The sequence below is a fragment of the Hemitrygon akajei genome, chromosome 5, assembly GCF_048418815.1.
Source record: "Hemitrygon akajei chromosome 5, sHemAka1.3, whole genome shotgun sequence".
NCBI classification, from domain to species: Eukaryota; Metazoa; Chordata; class Chondrichthyes; order Myliobatiformes; family Dasyatidae; genus Hemitrygon; species Hemitrygon akajei.
This window is the reverse complement of record NC_133128.1, coordinates 9,015,744-9,030,848: the sequence shown is the minus strand read 5'-3', so window position 1 is coordinate 9,030,848 and position 15,105 is coordinate 9,015,744. Positions and strand designations below refer to the sequence as shown.

Here is a 15,105-nt window from a genome sequence, read left to right as displayed (position 1 = left end):
GTGGCGGATGTGAAGCAGGTGTTTACACCTTGCCCAAGGGTGACCTGAAGGAGCACCTTACACCTCCTTTGGTAGAGACTTATCTCCACACTGCCACCCATGCCCAGCAGAAGGCAATGACAAGCGACTTCAGTAAAAAAACATTGCCAAGAACAATCGTAGTCAAAGACGATGATTGCCTCCATCACACGACAAGGCACAAAGTAATGATGATGACTATAGTGTTCTTGTGCAAGGTGTAGAAACTCTGAACTAAACACCGAGTTAAACCATAGCCAATGAGGACAGGATCGCAGTAAGATTAACCGTTTACTGTTCACTCTTCCACATTAACGTATGGTGAAAAGGCGTTGCTTCTATGGTGTTTCTTAGTGCGTAGAAATGGAACTTTTCTCATGCTGATCCTGCACACACAAGCCCCCACCTTCCCGTTTCTCCAAACTGGTATTTACCCGCAAGATGTGGCGAAACCAGGTGTGATGTCATCACATGCCGCGATATATCACAGATAATGAATTTACCTTCAACAACTGCAACGTAGTTATCAACCTTAACTTTAACTAGAAAATAATTACAAACGAATTACTAAAGCGAAAATGTAATAAAGCTAAATGAATGCCTTAAGGGCAACACAATGACATTGTCCCTTTGGGTTAGGTAAGTTCATTGGAAGAGAGGATGAGTGTAAATGAGTGTTGGATGGGCTGCTGGGTTGAAACCCTTGTTTCTGTGCCATGTGACTCAATGTCTAACAATAAGAACCAATGAGAAATTGCTGTGGACCATAGGAATATCCTGGTGGCATAGTAGCATAGAGGTTAGTGTAACTCTCTCATAGCGCCAACAACCTGGGTTCAATTCTGTCGCTGTCTGTAAAGAGTTTTCATGTTCTTTGGGTGCTAGTTTCCTCCCACTTTCCAAAGACATAAGGGTTTGTAGATTAGGGTGTAATTAGGCGGAGTGGGCTTGTTAGGCTGAAGGGCCTGTTACCATGTTGTCTCTTTGTATCAAACAGGAACACTATGGCAACCTCGGTTTCTATACAGATAGAAACAAAGCAAAGATGAGGATATTAAAATCGATTCATTGTTAACCGGGAACTAAGGGAGCCCGGGTCGGGTTAGTATAGAAAGAGAGGGGGTAGCTCCGGTGGAGGGAGGATTGGTAACAATGTCAGGGTTGGGAAGGGAGGAGGGTGCGAACTGGGGAGCTGGCAGAGGTTGCGATCTCGAGAGGAAATTGAGAGAGGGTGACGTGTGATGGGAGATAAGCTGCCTTCCTCAGGATGTGCTAGTTGTTAACACAAACGATGCATTTCACTCTATGTTTCCATGTACACGTGTGAAATATATCTGTCGCAATGCACGCAAAATACCAGCGAAACACAGCAGGTCAGGCAGCATCTATGGAAATGAACATAGGCCCTTCATCAGGACTGGAATGGAAGGGGGGAGAAGACGGAATAAAAGGTGTGGGGAGGGGAAAGAAGATAGCTGGATGGTGATTGGTGAAGCCAGGCAGGTGGGAAAGGAAAAGGGCTAGAGGAGAAGGAATCTAATGAGAGAGGAGAGTGGACCATTGGAAAAAGAGAAGAAGGAGGGGACCCAGGAGGTGGTGATAGGCAGGTGAGAAGAGGTAAGAGGCCAGAGCAGGGGAATAGAAGAAGAGGAGAGGGGGAGCGAAAATTTTTACCAGAAGTAGAAATCAATATTCATGCCATCAGGTTAGAGGCTACCCAGATGGAAAATAAGGTGTTGCTTCTCCACCCTGAGGGTGGCCTCATCGTGGCACAAGAGGAGGCCACGGACTAACGTGTCGGAATGGGAATGGAAATTAAGATGTTTGGCCACCGTGAAGTTTGGCTTTTGGCAGATGGAGCAGAAGTGCTCTATAAAGTGGTCCCCCAATTTACGATGGGTCTCACCAAAGCAGAGGAGGCCACATCGGGAGCACTGGACACAATGGACGACCCCAGCAGATTGGCAGGTGAAGTGTTGACTCACCCAGAAGGACTGTTTGGGGCCCTGAATGGATATGAGGGAGGAGGTAATAAATCCCAATCTGAATCTGGTTAGTGTTGATGGATTCAGTGTCTGTATGGTCTGTTTCTATCTGTATAAGCGAATCTTTAACCGTCTAATAAGATTGTTCACATTTCCCGTCAGCTCAAACTGCGTCATCTGCTTGTGCCCAGACAAAAAGGCAGTCTTTGAGGAAGCTTACCGTATCCTTAAGGTCAGTTTAATTTTAATAATAGTCTTTTTTTCTCAAATTCAAGTTTAATTGTTATTCTGCCATGAATACAGCCAAATGAAACAGCGTTACTCTGGGGCCAAGGTGCAAAACACAGTGCCGGCAGTCACACTGAGCACAAGGCACACACAAGATATCAATAAAATACAGTCACACACAAAAAAAATCATGCAAAACCCTGAGTCCGTGAATGTTGGAGAAATCTGCAGATGAACACACTGCAGCTTGTCTTCTGCCGAGTGAACACTGGGGGGCAGCACCGACTCTAACCTGGACGCCACGCCACACCGCCTCTGGTGGAGTGCACCGATTCCCATTCTCCCTCCATGGCAACACTGCATCCTGAGACCCAGTCCTCACTACAGCCCAGGCCCTGCTGTTCGCTAATAAATCACCGAATCCAACTTGCACCCTTCCACATTAACAATGTCCAGTAGGGTCTTGTGATCACTAGAAAAGCAACTAAGCTCGCTGTTAGTCTGCACATCTCCTTCCCGCACCGACTCTTCTGTCGCTGCTGTGACGGAGGCAGCAGCATGATCCGCACCAAGTCCAGATCTTTCAGTTTCTCTGCTGCTCTCTTTTCCCTGGCCTGCTGAGTTCCTCCAGCTTCTGGTGTGGGTTGCTTGGATTTCCAGCATCTGCAGATTTTCTCTTGTTTGTGAACAACTTTCCTGATGGGGTAGACCTGCAGTAAGTTCTCAGTGTCCAACAAGGTCTTGCGATTATAAAAAAAAATATGATTATAAGGGACAATAGCACCTTTAGTTGACCCTGTAGAAACCGCTGTGATCGAACGCACTATGCATCAAGTTTTGTATTGGACCAATGAGATTGAGAGGTTTGCACGCTGACCTGCCTTTGTGGTCCCAGATGGGTGTAAATACCTTGAGTCTAATGGGAATGATACCTACTTTTCAATTCACCCTGTCTAAAACTATACTTAATTTGACTAGGCTCACAAAGGAGGGTGAGAAAAAAAATAAACATGCAGATGCTGGAAATCTGAGATAAAAACAAAGTTTCGCAGAAAATTTCAGCTGATAAGGCAGCATCTGTAGGAAGAGAAATAATTATTGATGCTAGTCTGTGACCCTTCATCAGAAATGGGAAGAGAGAGAGAGAGATGTATGTAGGTTTTAGGAAGAGGGAAGGTGAGAGTGTGGTGTGTAGAACAAGGGGAATGTGTGTGATAGTATGAATTGAAATGGCACAGTGGGGATTGTTATCTGCGTGTTAAATTGTGAGGTTAGAATACAGCCCATAGAATATAGATTAGGGCTGCATTCCATGTTTATTTATTTATCTATCGAGATATGGCATGGAACAGGCCCTTCCAACCCTTTAAACCATACAGCTCAATAATCCCCCAATTTAATCCTAGCCTAATCACAGGACAATTAACAATGACCAATTAACCTATAAACCAGTACGTCTTTGGACTATGGGAGGAAACCCACACATACATGGGGAGAATTTAACTCCTTACAGGCAGCAACGATAATTGAACCTGGGTCGCCTGTAAAAACCTAGAAACATAGAAACCTCACAGCACAACACAGGCCCTTCGGCCCACAATACTGTGCCCAACATGTACTATCTTTAGAAAAACCTAGGGTTACCCGTAGCCCTCTATTTTTCTAAGCTCCACGTACCTATCCAGGAGTCTCTTAAAAGATCCTAACGCATTCACCTCCACCAGCAGCCCATTCCACATACTCACCACTCTCTGCATAAAAACCTTACCCCTGACATCTCTACTATACCTACTTCCAAGCACCTTAAAAATGTGCCCTCTCATGCTAGCCATTTCAGCCCGTGGAAAAAGTCTCTGACTATCCACATGATCAATGCCTCTCATCATCTTATACACCTCTGTCAGGTCACCCTCCATCACTCCAAGGAGAAAAGATCAAGTTCACTCAACCTATTCTCATAAGGCGTGCTCCCCAATCCAGGCAACATCCTCTGCACCCTTTCTATAGTTTCCACATCCTTCCTGTTGTGAGGTGACCAGAACTGAGCACAGTACTCCTAGTGGGGTCTGATCAGGGTCCTATATAGCTGTAACATTACCTCTCAGCTCTTAAACTCAATCCCACAGTGGATGAAGGCCAATGCACCGTATGCTTTCTTAACCACCGAGTCAACCTGCGCAGCAGCTTTGAGTGTCCTATGGACTCGGACCCCAAGATCCCTCTGATCCTCCACACTACCAGGAGTCTTATCATTAATACTATATTCAGCCATCAAATTTGACCTACCAAAATGAACCACATCACACTTATTTGGATTGAACTCCATCTGCTACTTCTCAGCCCAGTTTTGCATCCTATCAATGTCCTGCTGTAACCTCTGACAGCCCTCCACACTATCCACAACACCTCCAACCTTTGTGTCATCAGCAAACTTACTAACCCATCCCTCCACTTTCTCGTCTAGGTAATTTATAAAAATCACGAAGAGAAGGGATCCCAAAACAGATCCCTGAGGCACACCACTGGTCACTGATCTCCATGCAGAATATGACCCGTCTACAAACACTCTTTGCCTTCTGTGGGCAAGCTAATTCTGGATCCACAAAGTAATGTCCCCTTGGATCCCATGCCTCCTTACTTTCTCAATAAGCCTTGCATGGGGTACCTTGTCAAATGCCGTGCTGAAATCCACATACACTGCATCTACTGCTCTACCTTCAATGTGTTTAGTCACATCCTCAAAAAATTCAATCAGGCTCGTAAGGCACAACCTGCCCTTGACAAAGCCATGTTGACTACTCCTAATCAAATTATGCCTCTCCAAATGTTCATAAATCCCGCCTCTCAGGATCTTCTCCATCAACTTACCAACCACTGAAGTAAGACTCACTGGTCTATAATTTCCTGGGTTATCTCTACTCCCTTTCTTGAATAAAGGAACAACATCCGCAACCCTCCAATCCTCTGTAATTTTCCCTGTTCCCACTGATGATACAAAAATCATCACCAGAGGCTCAGCAATCTCCTCCCTCACCTCCCACAGTAGCCTGGGGTACATCTCATCCGGTCCCGGTGACTTATCCAACTTGATGCTTTCCAAAAGCTCCAGCACATACTCTTTCTTAACGTCTGTATGCTCAAGCTTTTTAATCCATTGTAAGTTATCCCTATAATTGCCAAGATTATTTTCCGTAGTGAATACTGAAGGGAAGTATTCATTAAGTACTTCAGCTATCTCCTCCAGTTTCATACACACTTTTCCACTGTCACACTTGATTGGTCCTATTCTCTCACGTCTTATCCTCTTGCTTTTCACATACTTGTAGAATTTCTTGGGGTTTTCTTTAATTCTGCTTGCCAAGCCTTCTCATGGCCCCTTCTGGCTCTCCTAATTTCAATCTTAAGCTCCTTCCTGCTAGCCTTATAGTCTTCTAGATCTCTTTCGTAAGCTTTTCTTCTTGACTTGATTTTCAACAGCCTTTGTACACCACGGTTCCTGTACCCTACCATCCTTTCCCTGTCTCATTGGAACGTACCTATACAGAATTCCACGCAAATATCCCCTGAACATTTGCCACATTTCTGCCATACATTTCCCTGAGAACATCTGTTCCCAATTTATACTTCCAAGTTCCTGTCTAAAAGCTTCATATTCCCCCTTACTCCAATTAAACGCTTTCCTAATTTATCTGTTCCTATCCCTCTCCAATGCTATGATAAGGGAAATTGAATTGTGATCACTGTCTCCAGAATCCTTTCCCACTGGGAGACCTGACTCCTGACCAGGTTCATTTCCCAATACCAGATCAAGTACAGCCTCTCCTCTTGTAGGTTTATCGACATACTGTGTCAGGAAACCTTCCTGAGCACAGCTAACAAGCTCCACCCCATCTATACCCCTTGCTCTAGGGAGATGCCAGTCAATATTTGGGAAATTAAAATCTCCCACCGCCACAACCCTATTATTATTACACTTCTCCAGAATCTGTCTCCCTATCTGTTCCTCGATGTCCCTGTTACTATTGGGTGGTCTATAAAAAACACCCAGTAGAGTTATTGACCCCTTCCTGTTTCTAACTTCCACCCACAGAGACTCCGTAGACAACCCCTCCATGACTTTCTCCTTTTCTGCAGCCGTGACACTATCTCTCATCAGCCACGCCCCCACCTCTTTTGCCTCCCTCCCTGCCCATTCTGAAACATCTAAAGCCTGGCACTCTTAACCATTCCTGCCTCTGTAATGATCACAACATAGTTCCAAGTACTGATCCATGCTGTAAGCTCATCCGCTTTATTCATGATGTTTCTTGCTTTAAAATAAACATATCTCAAACCATCGGTCTGAGTGTATCCCTTCTCTATTTCCTGCCTATCTTCCCTCTCACACTGTCTCCAAGCTTTCTTTATTTGTGAGCCAACCGCCCCTTCCTCTGTCTCTTCAGTTCGGTTCCCAAAACCCAGCAATTCTAGTTTAAACTCTCTCCAGTAGCCTCAGCAAACCTCCCTCCAGGATATTGGTCCCCCTCGGATTCAAGTACAACCCGTCCTGTAAAACTTTGTGGTAATCACTACGCTACTGTGCCGATTACATCAACAAATGTAATCATTAATTCTTTCATTCTCATCAACCATGAAGAAATGTAATCATTTGTTGATGGGAAGATATAGGACTTGCCCTTCAGGCTTATATGTAGGATAGCATAAGGGTGGAACAATAGTTTAGCAGTTAGGATTAAATTATTACAATGCCAATAATCTGGGTTCAGTTCCACCACTGTCTCTAAGGAGTTTGTACGTACTCCCTACAACTGTGTGAGTTTCTTCCAGGTGCTCTGGTTTCCTCCACGTTTCCAAGGAATGAATATATGAAATGACTGCAAAGTTTGAGGCAACAGATGGCTAACACCTCTCAGGGACGGCCAAGGATTGGCAGTAAATGCTCACTCCAGCAATGACGACATCCCGTGAATAAAACGTCAGATATTACAGAATTGAGTATGTTATAAAAATAGTTCTTACACTCTTTGTTCATTTGCTATGTGCAATCGTGGCCTATCCATCGCCATGGTTGCCCTTGGCAAATCTTTCTACATTTGCCTTCTTTTGGGCAGTGTCTTTATGAGACGCGTGACCCTGTTCATTATCAATACTCTTCGGAGATTCTCTACCTGGCATCAGTAGTGGCAATAACCAGGACTTGTGGTGTGCACCAGCTGCTCATACGACCCCCCCGCTCCCATGGCTTCATGTGACCCTGATCGAGGGCTAAGCAGGCTAGCGGAGGGAAGGAGCGCCTTAGACCCCGAAACCCTTTACATTCCTCATACTGTTCAATTGTAATTGAAAAATAAATCCCAGGGAATCTTTTGTGTGTTGCAGGAAGGCGGAGAAATGTACTTCAGCGACATGTATGCCAGTGAGCCTGTGGATGAAGAGCTGAAGAAGGACGTTGTGCTCTGGGGTAACAGTTAGCTGGCAGTATTGTGCAGCCCACTCGAGCTAGTGGGGGAGTGTGTCTAGGACCGGAGGGTGCAGCCTCAGCATAGCAGGACGTGCCTTTAGAACAGGGATAAGGAGGAATTTCTTTAGCCAGAGAGTGTTGAATCTGAGGAATTCATTGCCATTGGGTAACTTTAAAGTGGATGTTGATAGGTTCTTGGTGAGTAAGGATGTCAAAGGTTATGGAGAGAAGGCAGGAGAATGGGATTGAGAGGGATAATAAATCAGCCTCGATGGAATGGCGAGCACACTCAATGGGACGACCCACCCTCATGTCAGATTCAAACACTCAGTACAACCAGGAGATAGCCTGTGCACAGTGATGTTTATCTCTGCCAGTAATGATAGCCAGGCACTCTCTGGGAAACTTCCAGCTACCACAGAATAATAAGGCATGAGACATATAGAAATAGACCATTCCTTAAAGGTGAACTTGCAGGTTGAGTCGGTGGTGAGTAAGGCAGATGCAATGCTAGCACTCATTTTGAGAGGACTAGAATATAAAAGAAAGAATGTAATGCCAGATCACTCTAGAACTTGCACTTTGAGGACTGTGAGCAGATTTGGGCCCTTTATCTAAGAAACGTTGTAGGAGAGGGTCCAGAGGAGGTTGATGAGAATGAAAGAATTAATGTATTAGGAGTTTTTGATGGCTCTAGGCCTGGACTCGCTGGAAAAATAAGGGGGAGATCTCACTGAAAGCTTTCAAATATTGAAAGATAAAGTATCTGTCAAGAGGCTCTTTCCTAAAGTGGGGGAATAAATCGGCCATGATGGAATGGCAGCATAGATTGGATGGGCCAAATGGCCTAATTCTGTTCCTATATCTTAAGGTTTTATAGTCATTTGACCCACCATTTCCAAACCAAGCAACGAGAACCCAACTGACTTAACCTGTAGCCTCTGTGCGCAGGTGATTCAAGTGCTTATCCGGACTTCTCTTAACTGCTGGTGTAACAGTGTTCATGGTTATTAACATCACCTGTTTTTAAGAAAAAACTGCTTCACAATTCTCCTTTGGCCTTTCCCCCCCTAACTTGATCGAGAAGCAAGATTGTTCAGGGTGGGTAGGCTGCTGTACTCCCAGGTCGTTAAGGTGGTGAATGCATATGGGAATCTTGCCTTCATTGGCTCTGGTGTAGAATATAAGGGCAGAGATGTAATGTAATAGTTATAAGGAGAGGTTGGTTTTATAGACGTCAAAGTCAAAGTGGAGTTTCTTGACATCTGCATAAGTACATGCTCCAAGTGGACCACAACATTGTCATGGTTTGGAGGCTTGTTTGTCTCAATGACCTGGAGAGCTCGGCTGGCTGGAGGCCAGACTAAGACTGGTCCACCGGTCCTCCAGGTTCAGAGGTTCTGCTGAGGGCTAACAACACAGACAGATAAAACAAAACTGTTACGGAAACAGCAATGAAGTATCCTTCTACACCCGAGTGTGATGGTATTCCAGAGTCTACACCCGGGACTTGCATGACTGACAATAGAGGAAGCTACTGACCCAATGAAGGAAGCTAACCTGAACCATACCTGGGACACAATAGAGAAAATGGCCAAGGACAGTCAGAGAAGGAGGACCTTCATCGCTGCCCTAAATGCCAGTGGCGTAATGGGCGGTAGTAAGCACAAAAACATGTACAGGTGCAACAAGAAACTCAAAATCACAGGTATGAGGCATCAGGTACACAATATTCACAAGAAAAACTCAAATTGAGCACAGTTTTAACATGAGGACATAATTAAAAGAAGAAAAGCCAAGTCCATTGTAAAAGAGTGGTTTTAGTTCAAGACTCAAGTTCATATGTCAAGTGTATAAGACGTTGGTGAGGCCTAATTTGGAGATTTGGTCACCTGCCTACACTCACTTGCTTAATGTCTATTTCAACGCTGGCGTTCAGGGCAGTAATGAAGACCCTCCATCTCTGGCGGTGTTCTGGGCTTCCTTCACCTTGCCAGTAGCTTCCTCTCCGTTTTCACTTTGGTGCTATCCCTGCTCAGTGGAACAAACCCGTCTCAGCCCTACAGGCACCATGGTAGCATAGTGGTTAGCACGTCACTGTTACAGCTTGAGACGTCAGAGTTCAGAGTCCAATTCTGACACCGTCTGTGAGATGTTTTTGTACATTTTCGTGTGACCGCGTGAGTTTCCTCCCGCAGTCCAAAGAATTACTGGTTAGTAGGTTAATTGGTCAATGTAAATAGGTTGGTTGCTGGGCAGCGCAGCTGCTGTTCCATGCTGTATCTCTAAGTACCGTAAATGAATTAGTGAGTGGTGGGGTGGAGATATGTCTCTACTAAAGGAGAGGTAAGTCACTCCTTCCCTCTGCTAGCCTGCAGGTCACCCCTGGATAAGGTGTAGCATCTTCTTAGCCCCCACCCCCTGATTAGGGTTGCATGAAACCGTGGGAGCAGGTCATATGATGGTCATATGAGCAGCTGGTGTATATCACAAGTCAGGGTTATATGAGGACTGATGCCAGGCATGTTTTCTGTTGGAGTCTGCAACACACTGACTGTGGAGATGATGGAGGAAGAAACACTCACTAGCTAAGCATGTAAATGCCAAAGACACTGAAGAATATGAACACAATGCAGGTAAACGAGATTAATGTTGATAGGTGCCCTGGGCAGCACAGATATGGTGGGCCGAAAGGCCTGTCTTGGTGCTGCACCATTCTATGTCTCTGTGACCACAGTGACTGGAGTGGAGAGGTACCTCATTAGCAGTCAGCACCATAGAATGCTGTGGGTGTGATGTGATAGGTTCTAACCCAATGCATCACTTTTTCTCTGTGTGTTTTTGTGGAAGGGGAGGGACTGGCAGGTGCCCTGTACTGGAAGGACTTAATCAACCTGGTGAAGGCCATCGGATTCAGTACACCCTATCTTGTCACTGCCAGTCACATCAAAATTCTGAAGACAGAACTTCTCAAGCAGACTGGTAAATGTTTTTTGCTCTTTTCCCATTGTTTTAATCTCAGGACATCTCCTCTCTTTTTTCTCCTTCTCTCCCTCTCTCCCTCTCTCCCTCTCCCAATCCCAATCCCAAACTGCCCTCTGGAACTCAATCCCAAAATTCTCACAATGGATCTCATTCCTAAGGGTGACATACTCCTTATCCAGAATTTGAGATTAAAGATTCACAAATAAAGATTAGATTTATTTGTCACACGCCCTCTATTGCTCTCTACAGCTCCATTTCTCTCTCCCTCATTCACAGACCTCTAGTACTCTCTTACTCTCTCCCTCCATTACTCTCTACAACTCTATTTTTCTTTCCCTCATTCACAGACCTATATTACTCTCTTATTCTTGTCCTCTTTTACTCTCTACAACTATTTTTCTCTCTCTCATTCTCAAACCTTTATTACTCTCTATAACTCATTCCCACTTCTCTTTACGATTCGTACTCAGCCAGCTCCCAGTTCTCTGGATATCGTCCACTTTACATTGTCTTAGACACTGAAGGTACAGGAACAGTTATTACCCCTCAAGCAGCAGATTCCTGAACCAAGGTGGATAACACACGGTAGGCTTATTCAGAAAGTCAGAAGGCATGGGATCCAGGGAAGTTTGGCCAGGTGGATTCAGAATTGGCTAGCCTGCAGAAAGCAGAGGGTCGTGGTGGAGGGAGTACATTCGGATTGGAGGGTTGTGACTAGTGGTGTCCCACAAGGATCGGTTCTGGGTCCTCTACTTTTCGTGATTTTTATTAACGACCTGGATGTGGGGGTAGAAGGGTGGGTTGGTGTGGATAGTGTAGGGGATTGTCAAAGATTGCAGAGAGACATTGATAGGATGCAGAAATGGGCTGAGAAATGGCAGATGGAGTTCATCCTGGAGAAGTGTGAGGTGGTACACTTTGGAAGGACAAACTCCAAGGCAGAGTACAAAGTAAATAGCAGGACACTTGGTAGAGCAATCTGGGGCTACATGTCCACAGATCTCTGAAAGTTTCCTCAGTCGAGGGATAGAGTTTAAGAGTCGCGAGGTAATGATGCAGTTCTATAAAACTCTGGTTATGCCACACTTGGAGTACTGTGTCCAGTTCTGGTCGCCACACTATAGGAAGGATATGGAAGCATTGGAAAGGGTACAGAGGAGATTTACCAGGATGCTGCCTGGTTTAGAGAGTATGCATTATGATCAGAGATTAAGAGAACATAGAACATAGAATAGTACAGCACAGTACAGGCCCTTTGGCCCACAATGTTGTGCCGACCCTCAAATCCTGCCTCCCATATAACCACCCACTTTAAATTCCTCCATATACCTGTCTAGTAGTCTCGTAAACTTCACTAGTGTATCTGCCTTCACCACTGACTCAGGCAGTGCATTCCACGCACCAACTCTAAGTTTCTCTGAGTGAAAAACCTTCCTCTAATATCCCCCTTGAACTTCCCTCCCCTTACCTTAAAGCTATGTCCTCTTGTACTGAGCAGTGGTGCCCTGGGGAAGAGGCACTGGCTGTCCACTCTGTCTATTCCTCTTAATATCTTGTACATCATGCCTCCTCTCATCCTCCTTCTCTCCAAAGAGTAAAGCCCTAGCTCCCTTAATCTCTGATCATAATCCATACTCTCTAAACCATGCAGCATTCTGGTAAATCTCCTCTGTACCCTTTCCAATGCTTCCACATCCTTCCTATAGTGAGGCGACCAGAACTGCACACAGTACTCCAAGTGTGGCCTAACCAGAGTTTTATAGAGCTGCTTCATTACATTGCGTCTCTTAAACTTTATCCCTCGACTTATGCAAGCTAACACCCCATAAGCTTTCTTAACTACCCTATCTACCTGTGAGGCAACTTTCAGGGATCTGTGGACATGTACCCCCAGATCCCTCTGCTACTCCACACTACCAAGTATCCTGCCAGGGAGCTATAAGGGAGCTAAGACTTTACTCTTTGGAGAGAAGGAGGATGAGAGGAGACATGATAGAGGTATATAAGATATTAAGAGGAATAGATAGAATAGACAGCCAGTGCCTCTTCACCAGGGCACCACTGCTCAGTACAAGAGGACATGGCTTTAAAGTAAGGGGAGGGGAGTTCAAGGGGGTTATTAGAGGAAGGTTTTTCACTCAGAGGGTGGTTGGTGCGTGGAATGCACTGCCTGAGTGGTGGAGGCAGATACACTAGTGAAATTTAAGAGACTACTAGACAGGTATATGGAGGAATTTAACGTGGGGATTATATGGGAGGCAGGGTTTAAGGGTTGGCACAATATTGTGGGCCGAAGGGCCTGTACTGTGCTGTACTATTCAAAGTTCTATGTTCTAATTCCACAACCTACAGAAACACTTTCAAGGATTCTACAACTCATGTTCTCAGTATTTATCTATCTATCTATCTATTTATTTATGCACCTTTTGGCTTATTTTGCACGTTGATTGTCAGTCTTTGTGTGTAGTTTTTTCATTGATTCTATTGTATTTCTTTGGTTTTTTGTAAATGCCCGCAGGAAAACAAATCTTAAGGCATTATATGGATATATACCGTATATGTACTTTGGTAATAAACTTATTTAGAATTTTTAACATTGATCTTCTGGCAATTAATTTTCTCAGGAGATGTGCAGTATGCTTCTGGAACTTACCGCTTTTTCAAACTGCCTGCAGTGAAGAGCAAGAGGAAATATCTTGTGACGTACAAGGGGACAGTGACTGACCACCAGCAAGAGCTGCATTTTGATTCAGCTCACATTTTCAAAGTAAGAAAATTCAGGCCTTCGGCTCTCCAAAGAAACTTGGGTTATAATTTAGAACATAGTGCATAGAATGGAATGCAACAGCCCTATAGTCCACAATGTTGTACCGACTTTTTAATCTACTCTGAGATAATTCTAACTCTTCCCTCCCACATAACCCTCTATTTTTCCATCACCATGTGCCTATCTAAGAGTTTCCTAAATGTCCCTAATGTATCTGTCTCTTCCAGCACCCCTGGCAGGTTGTTCCACTAACCCACCACTCTCTGTATAAAAAAAAATTACATCTGACAGTCCCCAATCCTCCAATCACCTTAAATTTATTTCCCCTCATATTAGGGGAAAAAGTCTGTGGCTATCCACTCCTCTTATCATCTTGTACATCTCTATCAAATTCAGGTTCAAATTCATTGTCGTCAAACTGTACATATATACAACCGACCGAACCAACGCTCCTCCAGGCCTTGGTGCACTCACAAACATCTATCACACTCAGCACAGAGTCATAGAAAACTACAGCCCAACCAGTCTGTGCCAAACCATTTAAACTGCCTAGTCTCATCGACCTGCACTGGGAACATAGCCCTCCAAACCCTCCCATCCATGTACCTATCCAAACTTCTCTGAAATATTAAAATTGGCCCTGCTTCCACCACTTGCACTGCTAGCTTGTTCCACACTCTCACCACTCTTCGAGTGAAAAAGTTTCCCCCATGTTCCCCTTAAACATTTCACCTTTCACCTTTAAGCGATGATCTTCAGTTCTAGTCTCACTCAACCTCAGTGGAAAAAGCCTGCTTGCATTAACCCTGGCCCAGCCCTTCATAATTTTATGTTCCCCTATCAAATCTCTCCTCAATTTTCTATGCTCTAGGGAATAAAGTTCTAACCTAATCAATCTTTAGTTATAACTAGGGTCATCCAGTCCCAGCAACATCCTTGTAAATTTTCTCCTTACTTTTTAATCTTATTTACATCTTTTCTGTAGGTTAGTGATCAAAACTACACACAATACTCCATATTAGGCCTCACCTAGTAACAACTTCAACATAATATCCTAACTCCTGCTCTCAGTACTTTGATCTATGAAGGTCAACGTGCCCAAAGTGTTCTTTAGGGCCCTAGCTACCTGTGACACAACTTTTAAGGAATTATGGATCTATATTCCCAGATCCCGCTGTTCTGGGGGGAAATGTGACACACTCTGGGTTTCCCTCCACAGATGCTGCCTGACACACTGGGTTCCTCCAGCTTTTGTGTGTGCATTTTTCTGCGATCCTGTACTGCTGTGCTGGTGTTGGCCAGCAGATGGCAGTCATGGGCAAGTTGGCCCTGAAGCTTAAACACCAGATTCTGCTGGATATCTTGAGCAACACACACTCAAAATACTGGACGAAGGGTCTCGGCCCAAAATGTCGACTATTTATTCTCCACAGATGCTGCCTGACCTGCTGAGTTCCTCCAGTGTTGTGTGTGTTGCACCTGACTGTTGGTGCAACTTGACTGTTGTCTGGTTTTTATGTTTTGAGATCAAAATCAAATTTATTATCTCATTGTTTTGCATCAGCAATAGTATAAAAAAACAGCAAAATATAAGTTGCACACTAAATAAATAGTGCAAATGAAAGGATTAATAAGGTGGAGGTCATAGGTTGAAGGGTTTT

The 15,105-nt window shown here is 44.5% G+C and overlaps 1 protein-coding gene across 1 annotated transcript in view; it reads left to right on the top strand.

The window, feature by feature from the left end:
- LOC140727477 (arsenite methyltransferase) overlaps window positions 1-15,105 on the top strand; it is a 34,548-nt gene that overhangs the window by 12,225 nt on the left and 7,218 nt on the right. Inside the window, exons 5-8 of the mRNA XM_073044806.1 lie at window positions 2,166-2,235; window positions 7,611-7,692; window positions 10,543-10,674; window positions 13,302-13,444. Of these exons, the coding sequence (XP_072900907.1) occupies window positions 2,166-2,235; window positions 7,611-7,692; window positions 10,543-10,674; window positions 13,302-13,444 (427 nt within the window). The remainder of the gene's footprint in view (window positions 1-2,165; window positions 2,236-7,610; window positions 7,693-10,542; window positions 10,675-13,301; window positions 13,445-15,105) is intronic.